The sequence below is a fragment of the Panthera leo genome, chromosome B1 (assembly GCF_018350215.1).
Source record: "Panthera leo isolate Ple1 chromosome B1, P.leo_Ple1_pat1.1, whole genome shotgun sequence".
NCBI classification, from domain to species: domain Eukaryota; kingdom Metazoa; phylum Chordata; class Mammalia; order Carnivora; family Felidae; genus Panthera; species Panthera leo.
This window is the reverse complement of record NC_056682.1, coordinates 171,539,598-171,557,178: the sequence shown is the minus strand read 5'-3', so window position 1 is coordinate 171,557,178 and position 17,581 is coordinate 171,539,598. Positions and strand designations below refer to the sequence as shown.

The 17,581-nt window shown below is 35.2% G+C and overlaps 1 protein-coding gene across 2 annotated transcripts in view; it reads right to left on the bottom strand.

The window, feature by feature from the left end:
- The window catches only part of PDS5A (PDS5 cohesin associated factor A), a 136,228-nt gene that overhangs the window by 79,277 nt on the left and 39,370 nt on the right, over nt 1-17,581 (bottom strand). For both annotated transcript variants that reach the window (XM_042936570.1, XM_042936571.1), the window contains exons 3-8: nt 12,296-12,499; nt 11,135-11,221; nt 10,539-10,636; nt 5,732-5,858; nt 3,035-3,115; nt 797-937 (exon numbers count right to left, since the gene is read on the bottom strand). In XM_042936570.1, coding sequence (XP_042792504.1) covers nt 797-937; nt 3,035-3,115; nt 5,732-5,858; nt 10,539-10,636; nt 11,135-11,221; nt 12,296-12,499 — 738 coding nt within the window. The remainder of the gene's footprint in view (nt 1-796; nt 938-3,034; nt 3,116-5,731; nt 5,859-10,538; nt 10,637-11,134; nt 11,222-12,295; nt 12,500-17,581) is intronic.

Genomic DNA, 17,581 nt, shown 5'->3' with positions numbered 1-17,581 from the left:
AACCCACAAACCGTGATGTGAGATCATGGCCTGAGCTGAAGTTGGACACTTAACCAACTGAGCCACCCAGGTGCCCCTCAAATCTGTTTTAACTGTGTAATTGGGCAAAATACTTCATCTTAAGGTTTTCACTTCAAAAATCAAAACCATAATGTTGGTCCTAACTATACAACAGTTTGATTTAAGGATCAAGTAAGATACTGGATATATAATAAAGCCCTTCAAAAAGTCCAGAATATTAAGCAAATATAAGCTGTTATCTCCTATAGTGTGATTGGGATAGGAGATCAAGTGTCAAGTTTTCATATATTTGAGGAGTTATGAATTCCTTGTTGAGTTGGCCATAAAAAAAAGAGTATGCCCTAAGTCATACAGTAAAACTTTTATCCTTGATCTATACCATGGAAGGTTCATACAGTTAAATCAAGACTCTTTGAGCACTCAGTTTGAAATCTTTTGAAGTTCTTAAACATACCTACATAATAATAAATACTATTTAATAACAATATGTATTGTAAGGGATAATACCATTTTGCATACCTATTATTTGTGTCATTGTGTTTATCAGATATTCAGCAACTAGGAGAGTTATAATTTTCTAGTATAATTCTATGACACCCAAATGAGAGAGACTGTTTTACTGAAATGATTAAAAAATGTACACCTTAACTAAATGTAAGAAGTTGAACTCACGTTTTATTCTTTTATATAGAACAACTATATTTATATCTTTTACAGTTATATATAAATTTTTCTCTTAAAGCTTAAAGGGCTTAAAAATTATAGTCAGTCCTACCTTTAGTTTGAATTCAAGCTGCGGCATGACAGATAATAATAAATGCGGATCTATCGCAAAAAGTTCCTGAATCAGATCAAATACATGTTCTGACAAATCACTTACTGACGATCTTCCCAGCACCAGGACTTGATTGAAAAACTATAGGAGATAGTAAACAAAAATAAAACATCCATTTAGTTAAAAAATTTGACATATTTTTTATACACGTGTCTAAAAAACATAGATTTAGGCATTACATATATAACTGAAGGGGATGAAACAAAACAGGTATTTCAATTACTAATATATGATAGAATAGTCACTAAAATAAACCTCTAAATATCAAAATAGGAATGTCCAGGGAGAAAGATAAAAAAGATTAGCTTTCTTCTAAATTAAGATAGCATTTCTAGGAATCTTAACTTTCATAAAAACAAAACAACTTAGTTTTGTCACTCATTATAAAGAATTTTACAGAGAAATTTCTTTAAAACAGAAAAATTTTAAAGACAGTCTTTTTGTTTTTTATTCAAGTCTGACTAATTTTGCCATTAGTTTAATAATAGAGAATACTTAGGGGCACCTGAATGGCTCAGTCAGTTGAGTCTGACTCTTGATTTTGGCTCAAGTCATGATCTCACAGTTCATGGGATCAAGCCTCGCGAAGGGCTCAGTGCTGTCAGCACCTGGGATTCTCTCTTTCTCCCTTTCTCTGACCCTTGGGTAGAAAGGGTCACGCTGGCTGTCACAGGACTCTATCTCACAAACTGAGATCATGACCTGAGCCTAAATCAAGAGTCTGACGCTTAACCCACTGAGCCACCCAGGCACCTTGAATTTTTTTTTTTTTTTTTATAAAAAAAATGTATTTGAGAAAGTCAAATACATTTGGATTCAGAGGACCAAGTGAAAGAAAGGGTGATGATATAAAAGCTAACTGATAATTTAAAAGAATGCTGGGAAGAAACAAAGACTATCAAAAGCACAAATTAAAAGAGACCTCTACTCCCTGCCAACATACATAACACACTTATAAAAAATATATTTAAAAATGCTAAAGAGGAAGTTGCACATAACTGACCTAAGTATATTTCTGGTAGTATCATCAAACAATATATATCCTTTGAAAAGCAACATACATGAAAAGTTAGGTAATATTCATACTTATTATACAGACCATAGAAAAAGAATTAAAAATAGTTTTAACAAGTTAAAAAATACACATACACAAAAAATGAATAAGCACAGAACAGTAATTTTGGAAGGATATATGAAAGTCTATTGGTAGAGGTTATTTATGAGAACTAAAAAAAGGGTATTCAGGGTTGAAGAGAGACACTTTTCACTGTATATTCTTTTGTGAAAAGAAACTTAGTTTTACCATATTTAAATATTAATTTAGTAATATAAACAATACTAATAATCCATACCACTGAATATACTCCCACTTGGGTTTTTTTTTTTTAGTGTGGAAAATAACTCAACAATAGATAAATGCTACATTCACGAAGATAATTAATTACTAAAAAGAAAACATTGAACAAAATCTAAATGCAAGATAATAAGGAAATGGTTAGGTAAATTATGGGTATATGTCAGTTCAAAAAACATTTATAGTCATTTCTATTATAAATAAGATAATATCAAAATATAGAGATATATATAAATACAGACAATTCAAAATTTTATATAGCATATTTGAAAAAATAGAGGGGTGTGAGCACATGTGCAACAGTGGAATTAACTGATACATTAAAAGAATTATAAATTACTCTAGATAAGTGATTTTTTTAGGTAAGAAAAAGAACAAACTTCCATTCAATAAAGTAAAAGCAGTATTCTTATTAATATGTAACAACTATTTAAGACAGAAACAAAACAGTTGAGAGGAATGACCCAGAAACATAAACATAAATGGACACAGAGAGCCAAAGGTAAAGAAAGGAGAAAGTAAGAGAGATCAGCATATTGGGGAGATAAAAAGATAAATATAAATACAAATGCAGTAAAAGGGGTGAAGTTGTAGACAAGTTTTCATAAAATATCTTCTATCTTATGCCATTTAAAAATGTCAAAGCTTATATATGTATTTTATATTTGGTCACATCTGGATATATCAGTTCTTTTATGTATTTGTTTTAAATAGGTGAAACTGTTTATAGGCTAAATAAAACTATATGTAAAAGATCCCAGTAAGTTAATACAATGGATTAAGAATTATACAATTATAGAGTAAATATAAACAGAAATACATACATTGGCAATGCATGCCTCAATAGTCTGGACTGTCCTTTTCAACAGGACTTTTGCAAGGTCAAAGGACTGTTTATTTAAGTTCTGAAACACAATAAAAATATGCAAAGTTACAAAGGAGTTTGTGAATTTATGAGACAGCACCATAACGCTATTATCTTCAAATCTATAAACTATAAAGCAAAAAATATCACTGGATCTCATTTAAGGTTTTACCCAATATTCTCTAGACAAGTGGTCTTAAATGCAGAAGTTGCAAATAGTGCTGTAATTCAAAAACAAACATACATTAGTTAGCCAAAAGCTCAACCCTATAGTATGTTTAGTTTTATTAAATAGAAAATGGACCTTAGGGTTTTTGGGTTTGTTAACCAGTTTGAACTATCAATTCTACCCCTGAATCCTAAATGAATACACGCACACACCCTAACCCATCATCCTAAGTATTTCACTGTCTAATCAATATGTCCTCTAAGAAAGAGTACACCTGCAAAGTATCTCAAGAAAAACAGCTGGTCAATTATACTTGTGAAATGTTGAATACTGTGTTTGCTCCTCAAGATTCCCTGTACACTGTAACAAATTAAAGGGTCTGAGAAAGATCACAGAAAAGACATATTTAATTTTTAAAAACTTACTTGGAATGGATTTCTCATTTTAAAGAGTACCTATCAATATTTCTATACTTGGGAGTTTTGGACCAAACTGAGATTCATTCACCATCATCCTGCACCTCTCCCAAAAAGATGCTAGGAAACTTTTTATGCAAAGAGCCAGATGGTAAATATTTTAGGCTTTTTGAGTCATACAGGTACTGCTGCAACTATGCAATTCTGCTGTTGAGCACAGCCACAGGCAAAATGAAAATGAATGAGCATGGTTGTGTTCAAATAAAATTTTATTTACATATATAGCTAGTAGGCCAGATTTGGTTCACAAGCCACAGATTCTTGACCCTTGCTCCAAGATTTTATTCTACTGGCCAAAGGATAAGATTAGCTCAAAATTAAGGCAACCTTTCTATTTCCTAAAAGGATATATATATTTCTTTTTTTTTTTTATTTTTTAATATATGAAATTTACTATCAAATTGGTTTCCATACAACACCCAGTGCTCATCCCAAAAGGTGCCCTCCTCAATACCCATCACCCACCCTGCCCTCCCTCCCACCCTGTCCTCCCTCCCACCCCCCATCAACCCTCAGTTTGTTCTCAGTTTTTAACAGTCTCTTATGCTTTGGCTCTCTCCCACTCTAACCTCTTTTTTTTTTTTTTTTTCCTTCCCCTCCCCCATGGGTTTCTGTTATGTTTCTCAGGATCCACATAAGAGTGAAACCATATGGTATCTGTCTTTCTCTGTATGGCTTATTTCACTTAGCATCACACTCTCCAGTTCCATCCACGTTGCTACAAAAGGCCATATTTCATTTTTTCTCATTGCCACGTAGTATTCCATTGTGTATATAAACCACAATTTCTTTATCCATCAGTTGATGGACATTTAGGCTCTTTCCATAATTTGGCTATTGTTGAGAGTGCCGCTATAAACATTGGGGTACAGGTGCCCCTATGCATCAGTACTCCTGTATCCCTTGGATAAATTCCTAGCAGTGCTATTGCTGGGTCATAGGGTAGGTCTATTTTTAATTTTCTGAGGAACCTCCACACTGCTTTCCAGAGCGGCTGCACCAATTTGCATTCCCACCAACAGTGCAAGAGGGTTCCTGTTTCTCCACATCCTCTCCAGCATCTATAGTCTAGGATATATATATTTCTTAATCATAAAAATACTAACTAGAATATAAACACCAAATATGCTATCTATTCCTCAGAGTTTTTCCTTTCTTATTTTGCCTGACATATACTTCCCCCTGTTTGCCATACTCTCAAAATTCTGGCCAATTACAGATTCATTTGAATTAATAAAATGCAAATCATATTTAGAGGCAGGAGAAGAACTTATAATAATTAACTGTGTTATTAGAGAAGTGTAATTAGATACACCTTTCATCTAACATCTGATAACAGATCACTGAACCATTAGAGGTAAAGAGCAAGAAGGTGAATATCACTAAGGTAGACTGAGTATGGCCCTGTGGTAGAGTCTGTGGAAAGCTAAGTCCTTCAGTTCCTTAGGAAGACTTAGCAGAGAGAAACAGAAAAAGGAACCATAGGGAGAAATACACAGCTCTGAATCATCTCTTTCCCCTTAACATTAACCATATAGTTCCTGCTTCTACCAAATCTCTTTTTCTGAAAATGTCCAAGAAAAATGTAGGATATGGATTCTGAAAAGAAATACAATTCCTATGTTCCACGTCTATGTTACAAAGGAGGCAATATTTTTTTTCTTTCCATAAAAACCCATAAATCACCCCCCCCCCCACCAACCAAAACCTAACCAAGATAGTACTCTCACTTCTTTTAATTCCCACATTAGATATGAGTGGTGAATGTGAAAAATTCTTGTTTTCCAGAAAATAGGCAGCACTTCACTGAATGAAAATCTTCTACCATTATAATATGTTAATCAGTAAACCTTCTAAAAACAATAGCTAAAAGACTGATGTGTGTTACATTATTTTATTTGGGACTGGAGAATGATAGTGGGAATAATTACATGACATTGCAATCAGTGAAAAACAACTATTTTTAGTTGTTAAACAACATTAACCTTTAATATCTTCATACTATACAGACCTTATGTGCAGGAATGAGGTTAATAAGAATGGAGTCCAATAATTCTTGAGTAACTCCATCACCTTCCATGATGATAGAACTCATCAAGTCTAGCATGTGCATTTGTACCTTTTTATTGTGGCTATTGCTTAAAAAAAAAAACAGAAAAGAAAAAAATCGGGCTTACAAAAAGAAAATTATATTTCCCAGTTTAAAACAACTATCTCAGATATAAAAGAATTTTCCACTTGAGGGAACCATGCCAATAATGGCAAAGAAATTTTGATTGCTCTATTTACTTTCTCCCTCAGCTGTATGGTACCGTATTTTACAAAACCAAAGACCTTTAAAATGAATTAAGTCGCTATACAATTAGGATTCAGAGTGAGTTAAATTCAACCAAACAAAAACATCAACTTCAAAGAAAGGACATCTTTGCTTACATGACCCCAGATTCTAAAAGGTGATAAAATTTCAATTAAGAAAGTACAAGATAATGAAAGCAGACAGTCTTTCATACCTTGTATCCTTTTAGATCTTAATATATTTCCCAAAATAAAACTTTATATAAACACCAAAACAGCCTCAACCAATACAAGTAATTTTTGCTATAAATCTTTGTCACTAGAGATTTAATTTACCAATACTGAAATCAAAAGTCTGATATCAAATGTTTACCAGAATTTATGACTAGAAGGTTCTGAAAACGTCAGTAGGTATCTCTCAAAGAATTTCAAATAAATGAAAAATCAAGCCTAGAGGCACTTTTACTCCTACTTCCTTAGCCAGTGAAGAGTCAAATGTAGGCTTCCTCAGTAAATGTCTCTACCGCTGATACAGTGCTTATCTAAAAAGACTAGCTATAAAACCTTTATAAGTGGTAGAACATCTAGTTTTCTCTCCTTCTGACTGCATCTTAACTAAAGACCTGACCTGTCTACTTTCACATTTATCAGATATATACGTAAAGACAAATCAAAAGAAATGATATAATTTAGTTATACTACTATATACAGGGAAGTTTAAATCAAGACCAAATTTTAATATTATTTACATATCTCTTAATTAAAAAAAATAATAACATGAAATAATGTATAGGAGACCTGTGGAGCACTTGATGGTAAAATGCAAAGATGACAATTTCTTAAGTTGGTAGAAAAATTATCATATTACATACACCGTTTCCTAGAACTTTTGGAAAGATACCCCATTGCATGCCTTCTTCCAAATATCCTGTCTACTAAAGAATATTAGATCATGATGAATCAACTATATAGTGTTAAGGGGGAGTGTGTGTAAGGGGGTTAAAAAAAAAAAAAGAAATATTCAGGTTGACACACACACACAAAAAAAGTGAAGAGAGTAGTTAACTCTCAGACCCAAATATACTTTGGGATAGGAAAGGACTAAAGTGAAGATGGTTTCAACAGGTTCTAGTCAAGATGCAATAACTGGGATAGAATTTACCTTCCTACCTGAAACAACTAAAAAACTGAACAAAATATATGAAACAACAGTTTTCAGACATTGAACATCATGCACATGTTTCTGAGAGAGGTTGACAATTTTCCCAGCTTATTGACTGGTAAGTTTCCAGTGTGGGTAGGGAAGATCCTGACAGAGACTAGTGGTTTTCCTGAGTCCGGAAAGACTAGAGTTTGCAGGGGAAAGACTAGAATATCAGAGGGGAGAGACCTATTCAGAAAGCAGGTTTGTAAAGGGTATCCCCTGAATCTTCAAATACTTAAAGACCAGGACTTGCATGTGAAGAAATTTCTTCAGTTTAGGGAAGATACTACCTGAAAGGAGGGAGCAGAGTGAAGAATCCTTGGAACTTACAAAAATCTTAGAATAGTGCATTTTCCAATCACAATAAAAAAATCTCACAGTTCACAGAGCATCTCGTAGTCAGAAGGCTAAACCTACATATCCAAGCCTCAGTAAGTCTCAAGCACAAGAAGAAAGAAAACTTCACGATGGTACATCATAATCAAATTGCTTGAAACCAGTAATAAAGGTAAAATCTTAAAAGTGGGTAGAGAAAAAAAGATACATTGTGTAGAGAGGGACAAAGATTAAAAATGAAAAAACTTCTCATTAGAAACAATGAAAACCAGAAAAAGATGGAGCAACATCTTAAAAGTACTGAAAGAGAGAAAAAAAAAGAAAAAAGCCTATCAACTTAGAACTCTTACCATGAAATAACTTTCAAAAATGAAAGTGGAATAAAGATATTCAGACACATAAAAACTGAAAGAATTCTATCAGCACCAGACCTGAACTATAGAACATGTTAAAGGAAGTCCTTCAGACTGAAGAAAAATAATAGCACACAGAAATCTGCATCAACACAAAGAAATGAGGAGCACCAAATGGTAAATGTGTCAGTAAATACAAATCAATGAGCTTCTCTTTCTTTTTTTTTTTTTATTTATTTTTGGGACAGAGAGAGACAGAGCATGAACGGGGGAGGGGCAGAGAGAGAGGGAGACACAGAATCGGAAACAGGCTCCAGGCTCCGAGCCATCAGCCCAGAGCCTGACGCGGGGCTCGAACTCACGGACCGCGAGATCGTGACCTGGCTGAAGTCGGACGCTTAACCGACTGCGCCACCCAGGCGCCCCAATGAGCTTCTCTTTCAAAAGGCAAGTCTTTTACTCATACCTCATTGTGAATTAAGTAGATAGATAATGAGGTCAACAATAAACTTAGATCTTTAGGTTCAGGAAATAAAAATATTAATGGATCAAAGAAAGGTGTGTGTATGTACAAGTAATTGTGAGAGGAAAGAAGTGTAAGGGCAGAGTGCGAAATGGACTTAAGGGGATATTTAAGGTCAATAAGATGGGCAGACTGATGGCAGTTTTAGGAGTTTTTAAATTTTGTTGATTTTAATTTTAAAAGAAAAAGTTGCGAAAATGTGACAGGATGCACAAAATGGCCACAAATTATTCTCATCTCTGTATTCATATGCCTTTAAAATGTTGTTCCTCCCATGAAGATATGGAGTCTAACCAACCTTTGTGTCTGGTCTTGATTATGTGCTTTGTTTGGCCAGTAAAATATAAGTAAACATAAAGTGAGTAGAGGTTTAAAAAGTGCTTGTGAGGTAAATCATGCTTTTTCTTGCTACTTTTGAAACCTAGTCAGCATTTGAAAAGTCCTGGGCTACCTTGCTGGATGATGAGAAGATGAGAGAGACACATGACCTAGTTGTCCTATTTCTCAGCCAACTGCCAGACGTCTTGCCAACTGACTGCAAATACATAAGTGAGACCACCCCAAACCAAGAAGAATTGCCAAGCAGAATCATGAGCTAAATAAGATGGGGGCTATTTTAAGCTACCAAGTTTTGGGCTGTTATGCAGCAAAAGCTAACTAACACAAAAGGTAAAGTTTATATATTTTACCATTTATTTACAGGCCTTCAGTTAGTTGCCACAGGAAGCTTTTTTCTCATGCAGTCTCTTTATAAACGTCTATTTCTATACCATTCCAGTCCAGTCCTTTCCTGTTTATTCCAGGTTAAATTCTATTCCTACCATTCTATCTAAGGAAATACAAAACATGATAGTATTCATAAAAAACTACAGAAAACCCTAGAAATGTGCTGTCCAATATGGAAGCCATTAAATAGTAGCCACTTGGCTATTAAACACTTGTAGTATGAACAGAACCACATATTGAAACAATAATGCTTTTGGAGGGGCGATTAGGTGGCTCAGTTGGTTAAGCATCCAACTTGGGCTCAGGTCATGATCTCACAGCTCATGAGGTAGAGCCCTGTGCTGGGCTCTTGTGCTGACAGCTGACAGCCTGGAGCCCGCTTCAGATTCTGTGTCTCCCTCTCTCTCTGCCCCTCCCCTGCTTTCTCTCTCTCTCTCTCTCTCAAGAATAAATAATAAACATTAAAAAAAATTTTTTTTAAATAATGCTTTTGGATATTGTGGGATAAAGTATATTATCAAAATAAATTTTACTTGATTCTTTCTATCTTTCTAAATGTGGTTCCTAGAAAATTTTAAATTTAGGGTGCCTGGGTGGCTCAATTGGTTAAGCATCCAACTCTTGATTTAGGCTCAGGTCATGATCCCATGGTTCATCAGTCTGAGCCCTGCATCAGGCTCCAAACTGACAGTGCAGAGCCTGCTTGAGATTTTCTCTCTCTCTCTCTGCCCCTTCCCCACTTGTGCACATGTTCTCTCTTTCTCAATAAACTTTATAAAAAATTTTTAAAATTTATGTGAGATATGTTTGTATATAGTGCAATGCTATAAAACGTATCTCAGAAAAATGCTTGGTTTACTGTACAAAAAAACAGAACAACAAAACACAACACTGGACTGAAATCAAGAGCTTGGGCTGTCCTGTTCAGTGATGTGTCCTTGGGCAAGCTACCACACTCCTTTCCCTGTGCATTACGGTCCCTACTTATGTAAAGAGCAATGCTTAAGATTTTTTTCTAGCTCAAAAATGGGAGTCAGTGTGCTTCCACTGAAGTACTACGATTTCCAGCACTCACTAATGGTACTTAAATACTTATAATTTCCACCTCATAACTTAGTACTTCATTATATAAGGTCTCACACCATTTGCTTTATAAGATTCAACCAATATAACTGATACTATAATTTCAAATGGTAGTATGAGAGCAAAGGCAGCTTTCAGACAACAGATCTTATTTTCCTCTTCATTTCAAGTCTTCTAAGGAAAACAGCTTGTTAAAAATCTAAAAGATCTTAGTTACAGGCACAGTACACAGTACACAGTACTCCAATATATGCACAGCAAGAAAAAAAGACAAACAAATGCTTAAAAAATAACTTACTTGATCACTGAGAAGAGAGTCCTAAAAAGCTGAATAAAAATTTCATTGCAATCTTCCAATTCGAAGCAGATGTTATATGATTTAACCCAAGCTAAGTTCTTAAATAAATAAATAAATGATTATTTACACATGCACAGAATAATTACACAAAAGCAAACTCATTACCAAAATTTCATTTTCAGAATTACAAATGTATATTAAAGCTTATGAAGATCCAACTATACAAAATTAAAGTTGCTAAACTTTAGTTCTTCATATACTGTGACCTTTAAAAGACCTCTATCTGTTAGCATTATCCTTTAACTGAAAAATACTAAACTGTTAGATATTAGTAGACATATACACATACTATATATAAGGAACAGTGAAAATTAATTCAACTTAATCCCTCTTCAGATTAGAAGAGAATAAAAATAGAAAAATGAAAACAGAGTTTCAAATAGAACAGATTTTCCAGCAGAATATACTTCATCTTAAAAAAGATATTTTATTAAAGGGGATTTGTATAAAACAAAAAAAATTCATTTTACACAAGAAAGTTACTAAAAGGAATTTATTATACGAATAGCATGATATTTATTAAAATTTTTTTTTACCTCTAATAAATAAAAGTATCTATTAAACTGTGGACTCTTTGTATCCTCCAAACCTTTTAATTGTCTGGTAATAAACAAAAATATGTCCTGTTAAAACAAAATGATAAAATACATTAGTTTAGATACAAATACTTAATACTCTTTCTTTCACAATACACTAATAATAATCTGTATATATATTCTCTATTACGTATTATAAAACACAATTCTCCTTTAGCTGAATGACTTGAGTGAGACTGGTTTAGTCCATTATTCCAAATAATGCGAACAGAGCAAATCATATAAAATTATATCCTTTAGAAATGATAAAAAAAAAAAGTTTACTATTGCCATAAATCTTTAGGCTTTCTCATTCTAGGAGAAACATAAGTTCTGTATCTTATTACCCTTTCTTCGACTACAGAACTGCATTATGCCAAACAACCATCTTCATTTTAAGAATCTGCACAAGAGTCTTTCCATTACTATTTCCTACATGTAAATAGTGATTTTTAATATCTAGCTTGAATCTGTTGTGCAACTACAAATTTGTGTGGAAAAATAATAACAGACTGGTTTAAAGGTTGTACTTTTCATGACAATAGTGTGCCATTTCTTAATAAGCTTTCTTTAGAAGTTTTAACCCAAAATAGAATCAATATGCAAAAAACTGACTTGAGGACTATTAAAAAGAAAGCAGCTCAAAGTATTAAAATTTGCCAAGAATAAAATTATTCAGAATATGAAGTGAGCTCAAGAGGAACTGAAAAGAATTCCTCAAACATTCCAAACAAAGGCAGAAATCTCCAAGATGAGCATAATGTAATTTTGCATGTAACTTGCAGGGGGAAATCATCATTTGAATATGTAAATTCTGTTACACTACTGTTTTAAAAGTGTCATTAATCCACTATTTATCCCTACAATTCAGCCATCTGGGCTTTGTGATGGGTTATCATGAAGGTTACAGATGAGGAGACAGGGACTAGTTTTGATCTAAACCCTAAATGCCTCATAAAAATACCATTTTTGTGGATATACAAAGAATTTTAATTGAATGAATAATTTGTTTTACAATTTATGATATAATCTTATGATGATAGGTGAATAATAATAAAAACTATGTCCCTAAAGGTAACCTAAACTAGAAAAGTAAACTAATTCTGTAAAGACTATATTTACCTTAAGTTTATCGTGGGAAGTATACGGAGCTTCTGGGGCATAGATTCGAAAGATGTCAGCCAAACAACATGCTACAAGGAGACGCACATCTTTATTGGGATTCCTGAGGAAAAATTCAGATGCAAGATGCAAGGCTAGTGGGAGATACTGCTGTTTTTCGTCTTCTGAGTCCTGATCCATATCCATAAAAGTTTTTACTACCATCTGAAAAAATGTATGAAAGGAAAAAAAAAATACTCAACTCCTAATATTTAGAAATTAGTAGAGGATATATATTTTTTAAAACTCATGTCCATTACAACACAAACTAGTAATCACTATCAGAGGATTCATAATCAAGTGTAGTATGGACACTTTAACAATATTCTTCCAATCCTTGAGCCTGGATTCTTCGTGAGAGTCATTTAAGACTGTTATCATTTTACACCTACCCCAGGTAAAAAGTTCTTAGCTTCATATGAACAGCCAGATTCATATGATATCTTGTAACATCATCAATTATGTTTCTTTTATATTTTATTATAAAAGCTGTCTTGACTTAGGCTCTTTTATTTTTAAGTATTTAAAAAAAATTATTTATTTATTCTTGGGGGTGAGGGAGGGAGCAACACATGAGCAGGAGACGGGCAGAGAGAGAGGGACAAAGAGAAAAAGAGAATCACAAGCAGGCTCCACACTGTGAGCATGGAGGCCCATGCAGGACTCGAACTTAGAATCACAAGATCATGACCTGAGCAGAAATCAAGAGTCAGATGCTTAACTGACTGAGCCACCCAGGCACCCCACCCCCTTTTTTTTAAGTTTATTTATTTGAGAAAGAGAGAGAGAGAGATCATGTGTGTGCTTGTGTGCAAGCAGGGGAGGGTAAAGGGAGAGAATCCAAAGCAGGTTCTGCACTCTCAGCATAGAGCCTGATGCAATGCTGAAGTCTCACAAATTGGGAGATCATGACCTGAGCCAAAATCAGTGTTGGAGAGGATGTGAGAAATAGGGGACCCTCATGCACTGTTGGTGGGAATAAATTGGTGCAGCCACTGTGGAAAAGTGTTGAGGTTCCTCAAGAAATTAAAAATAGAAACCATACACCCCAGTAATTCCATTTCTGGTTATTTACCTGAAGAAAATAAGAACACTAATCAGGAAAGATATATGCACCCTGATGTTTACTGCACCATTATTTACAATAGCCAGGATATGGAGGCAACCTAAATGTCCACCAACCGATAAATGGATAAAGGTGATACATACACACACAAGAGAGTATTACTCAGCCATAAAAAAAGAATGAAATCTTGCTATTCATGACACAGATGAGCCTACAGGGTACTATACTAAGTGAAATAAATCATACAGAAGATGACATTATCATATGTATTGAATTTTATCATTTTTTCTGCACCTACATATTTTCCTAATTCTGTGAAAGTAAATCCCACTGACTAGTCTTCTAATTTTATTTTTTTATTTAATTTTTTTAATTTTTTTTTTTTAACATTTATTTATTTTTGAGACAGAGACAGAGCATGAACAGGGGAGGGTCAGAGAGAGAAGGAGACACAGAATCTGAAACAGGCTCCAGGCTCTGAGCGGTCAGCACAGAGCCCGATGCGGGGCTCGAAATCACGGACTGTGAGATCATGACCTGAGCCGAAGTCGGACGCTTAACCGACTGAGCCACCCAGGCGCCCCTAGTCTTCTAATTTTAATCCAAGTTTCTATTCCTAAAATCTAATTTTAGTCCAAGCTTCCATTTTAAAATAAAGCCAACTAGGTCATAGCATTTGTACACTTCTAGATTTGAGATGCTATTATTTCAATTTTTGCATTTCTATTCATGAAAGAAACTGACCTATAACTTTAAGACAACTTGTCCATTTTAGCAATGAGGTTGTACTGGCTTAAAACAAATAGAGAAGTGATCCCTTCTCTTCTACCATGGAAAGTTTGTAGTAAGACTGGTTTTATCTTTCTTCCTTAAATATTTAGTGAAGTTCAACTCATCAAAGAAGGAATCATAAAGGAATTTAGAAAATACTCTGAACTGAATGACAATGAAAATATAAATTATCAATACTTGTAGGATGCAATTAAAGCTGTATTTATGGGAAATTTATAGCCATAAAAGTATACATCAGAAGAATGAAAAATCAGTGATCTACATGTCCATCTCAAGCAGTTAGAAAAATACCAAGTTAAATAAAAAGGTAGAATCAAAAGAGGAAAAATTAAGAACAGACACCAATGAATTGGAAAACAAACATACAAAAGAGAAAAACCAAATAATGCCAAATGTTGACTGTTGAAAAGACTGATAGAATTGACTTGCCTCTACAGGAATAAATCGAGGAGAGAGAGAGAAGTCACAAATTACCAGTATTAGGAATGAAAAAGAGGACATATTACCCATTCTAATAATAATAATACATGGTGGGGGGGCTGTCACATGAAATACACTACCTGAATAATCCTCTTTTTTTTTTAAGTTTTATCTTTGAGACACAGAGAAAGTGCATGCATGGAGGGGAAAGGGTGGGTGCGGGGTGGGGTGGGGTGGGGAGGTGTACTGGGGAATCCCAAGTAGGCTAACTGTGAGATCACGATCTGAGCCAAAATCATGAGTTGGACACTCAACTGACTGAGCCACCCAGGTGCCCCTTGTGGGGAGGTTTTTAATTTCAGATTCAGTTTCTTTACACAGAAACAGGACTATTCAGGGGCGCTTGGGTGGCTCAGCCGCTTAAGTGTCGAACTTCAGGGTCTGACTTCAGCTCAAGTCACAATCTCATGATTCATGAGTTTGAGCCCCGCATTGGGCTCTGCGACAGCGCAGAGCATGCTTTGGATCCTCTGTCCCCCTCTCTCTCCGCCCCTTCCCCACTTGTGCTCCCTCTCTCAAAAATAAATAAACATTAAAAAAAAAAAAAAAAAAAAAAGGTCGCCAGTAAATCAGTGTCTCACTCACAAGGTTGATGACTCCTTCAAAGCTAATTCAGCCAAACTTTGAAGTCATTTAGAAATATCTTACTAAGTATTCTGAAGCAATCTGAGCAAATTCAGTTGCAGGTGAGAGTTAAAGTAAAAAAGGCAAACTGTACTCCTAAATGCCATAACTAAAGAGTTTTATATTTTATTATACATGAAATGGGAGTCATCAAAAAATATATGTCAGGAGAAAAGTATATGTATTTGTCATCTACTGCTATGTGACAAAATACCCCCAAACTCCATGCCTTAAAACAACAAACATTTATTTGTCACACAGTTTCTGTGGAGGCAGAATCGGAGAGTGACTTAGCCAGGTGGTTTTGCTTGAACTCTCACATGAAACTGTAGTCCATCAAGGCTACAATCATCTGAAGGCCTGACAAACCTAGAGGATTTGTTTTGAAGGCAGATCATTCACATGGTTGGTAAGTGGGTACTGGCTTTGGGCAAAAGGCATCAGTTCTTCTCTATAGGGGCTCTCTGGACAGGTGCTTGAGTGTCCTCATGGAATGGCAGCTAGCTTTCTCCCAGTAGTGACCCAAGAATGCAAGCTGTAGACGGCAATCTTTTTTTTTTGTTTTTTAATATTTATTCATTTTTGAGAGACAGAGCGTAAGTGGGGGAGGGGCAGAGAGAGAGGGAGACCTAGAATCTGAAGCAGGCTCCATGCTCTGAGCCGTCAGCACAGCAGCTAATATGCAGGGCTAAAACCCATGAACCGGGAGATCATGACCTGAGCTGAAGTCGGATGCTCAACCAACAGAGCCACCCAGGTGCCCCATAAATGGCAATCTTTTATGACCTACCCTCACAAAGCATATACTTTCATTTCCACAATAGCTTATTAATTACTCAGGAGAGTCCTATTCAGCTGGAATATAAGGAAAGGAAGATCATTCAGGGCCATCTTGGAGGCTACCTACCATAGTATGTCTCCTAATATTTTCATCTTGTTTGGTCCTCTCTCACAAAGACTCTGGGTTTGAGCTCACTGCTTACTTTGACCAACAGGACATTAGCAAAGATAAAGCAAGGAGAGGCCTGATAACCACTTGCACACCGGGGCTGGAATGCTTCCTGCTGGAACCTAGCAGCCACACTTAAGAAAACCAGACTATCCAAGAAAGAAGAGACCACGCGTACAAACCTGGAAGATGAGACAACACACAAAGAGGCAGACTATGTGGAGAACTCAGAGCTCTAGCTGAGCTCCCAGCTAAATTTAGCTTGTAAGAGTAACCCCAGCTGATACCACCTGGAGCAGTCAAATCACAGAACTGTGAGAAACAATAATTTTAACCCACTAGGTTTTTACACAACAAAAATTAACTGAAACCGCATCCATTCTGCAGTTGTTTTTTTTTTAATTTTTTTTTAACGTTTTATTTTATTTTTGAGACAGAGAGAGACAGAGCATGAACGGGGGAGGAGCAGAGAGAGAGGGAAACACAGAATCTGAAACAGGCTCCAGGCTCTGAGCTGTCAGCACAGAGCCCGACGCGGGGCTCAAACTCACAGACCATGAGATCATGACCTGAGCTGAAGTCGGACGCTTAACCGACCAAGCCACCCAGGCGCCCCCATTCTGCAGTTTTTTAAATATGCCTTTCTGTACTGCAGAGGCAGGAAAGCTAAAAACTATATATCCTAGGTTCCCTTACAATGGGGTTACAGTTGTAATTTTGGTTTAGCCAATCACAAGTACTTATTCATGATTTTGTAAGTGGAAGTGTGGAAGAAGTTGTATTACTATTGCTTCTACTATTATCTCTATGTAGATATAGATATATATTTTTTGGCTGGCAACTGTGAAGTAAAGACATTTTGTGGTGTAGAGTAGCAGCAGTAGCATTAAGCTTTGAAGAGACAAGAAGGATGCATCCATTTTGTGCTGGTACTGAACTATTAGGTGTGTGAGGCTCTAGAGCAATCATTATGGCAAAGTAATTACTTATGACAATATTTCCTAGAAGTAGGTACTATTATCATCTAAGTTTATGGATAAGGTAGGTTGTGCACTCTGGATCACAAAGTCCCAGAACAAGATCAATACCAGCACAGAAGGAAGGGAGAGAAGAAAATAAAGAAACTATTAGAGTGTGTCACATATGATAAGGTTATTATTTAGTTCAAATCTGGTTTCAGATTAATATCACATACATGGCTGTTTGAACTGGAGAGCACAATATAAAGTATTTCTTAACATGGGTTGTAGTAAAAAGTATTTTTTGAAAGCTATGATAATGCTTATTACTTCCTTGCCAATATATTACATCCTATTTGGACTGACATATAATTTAA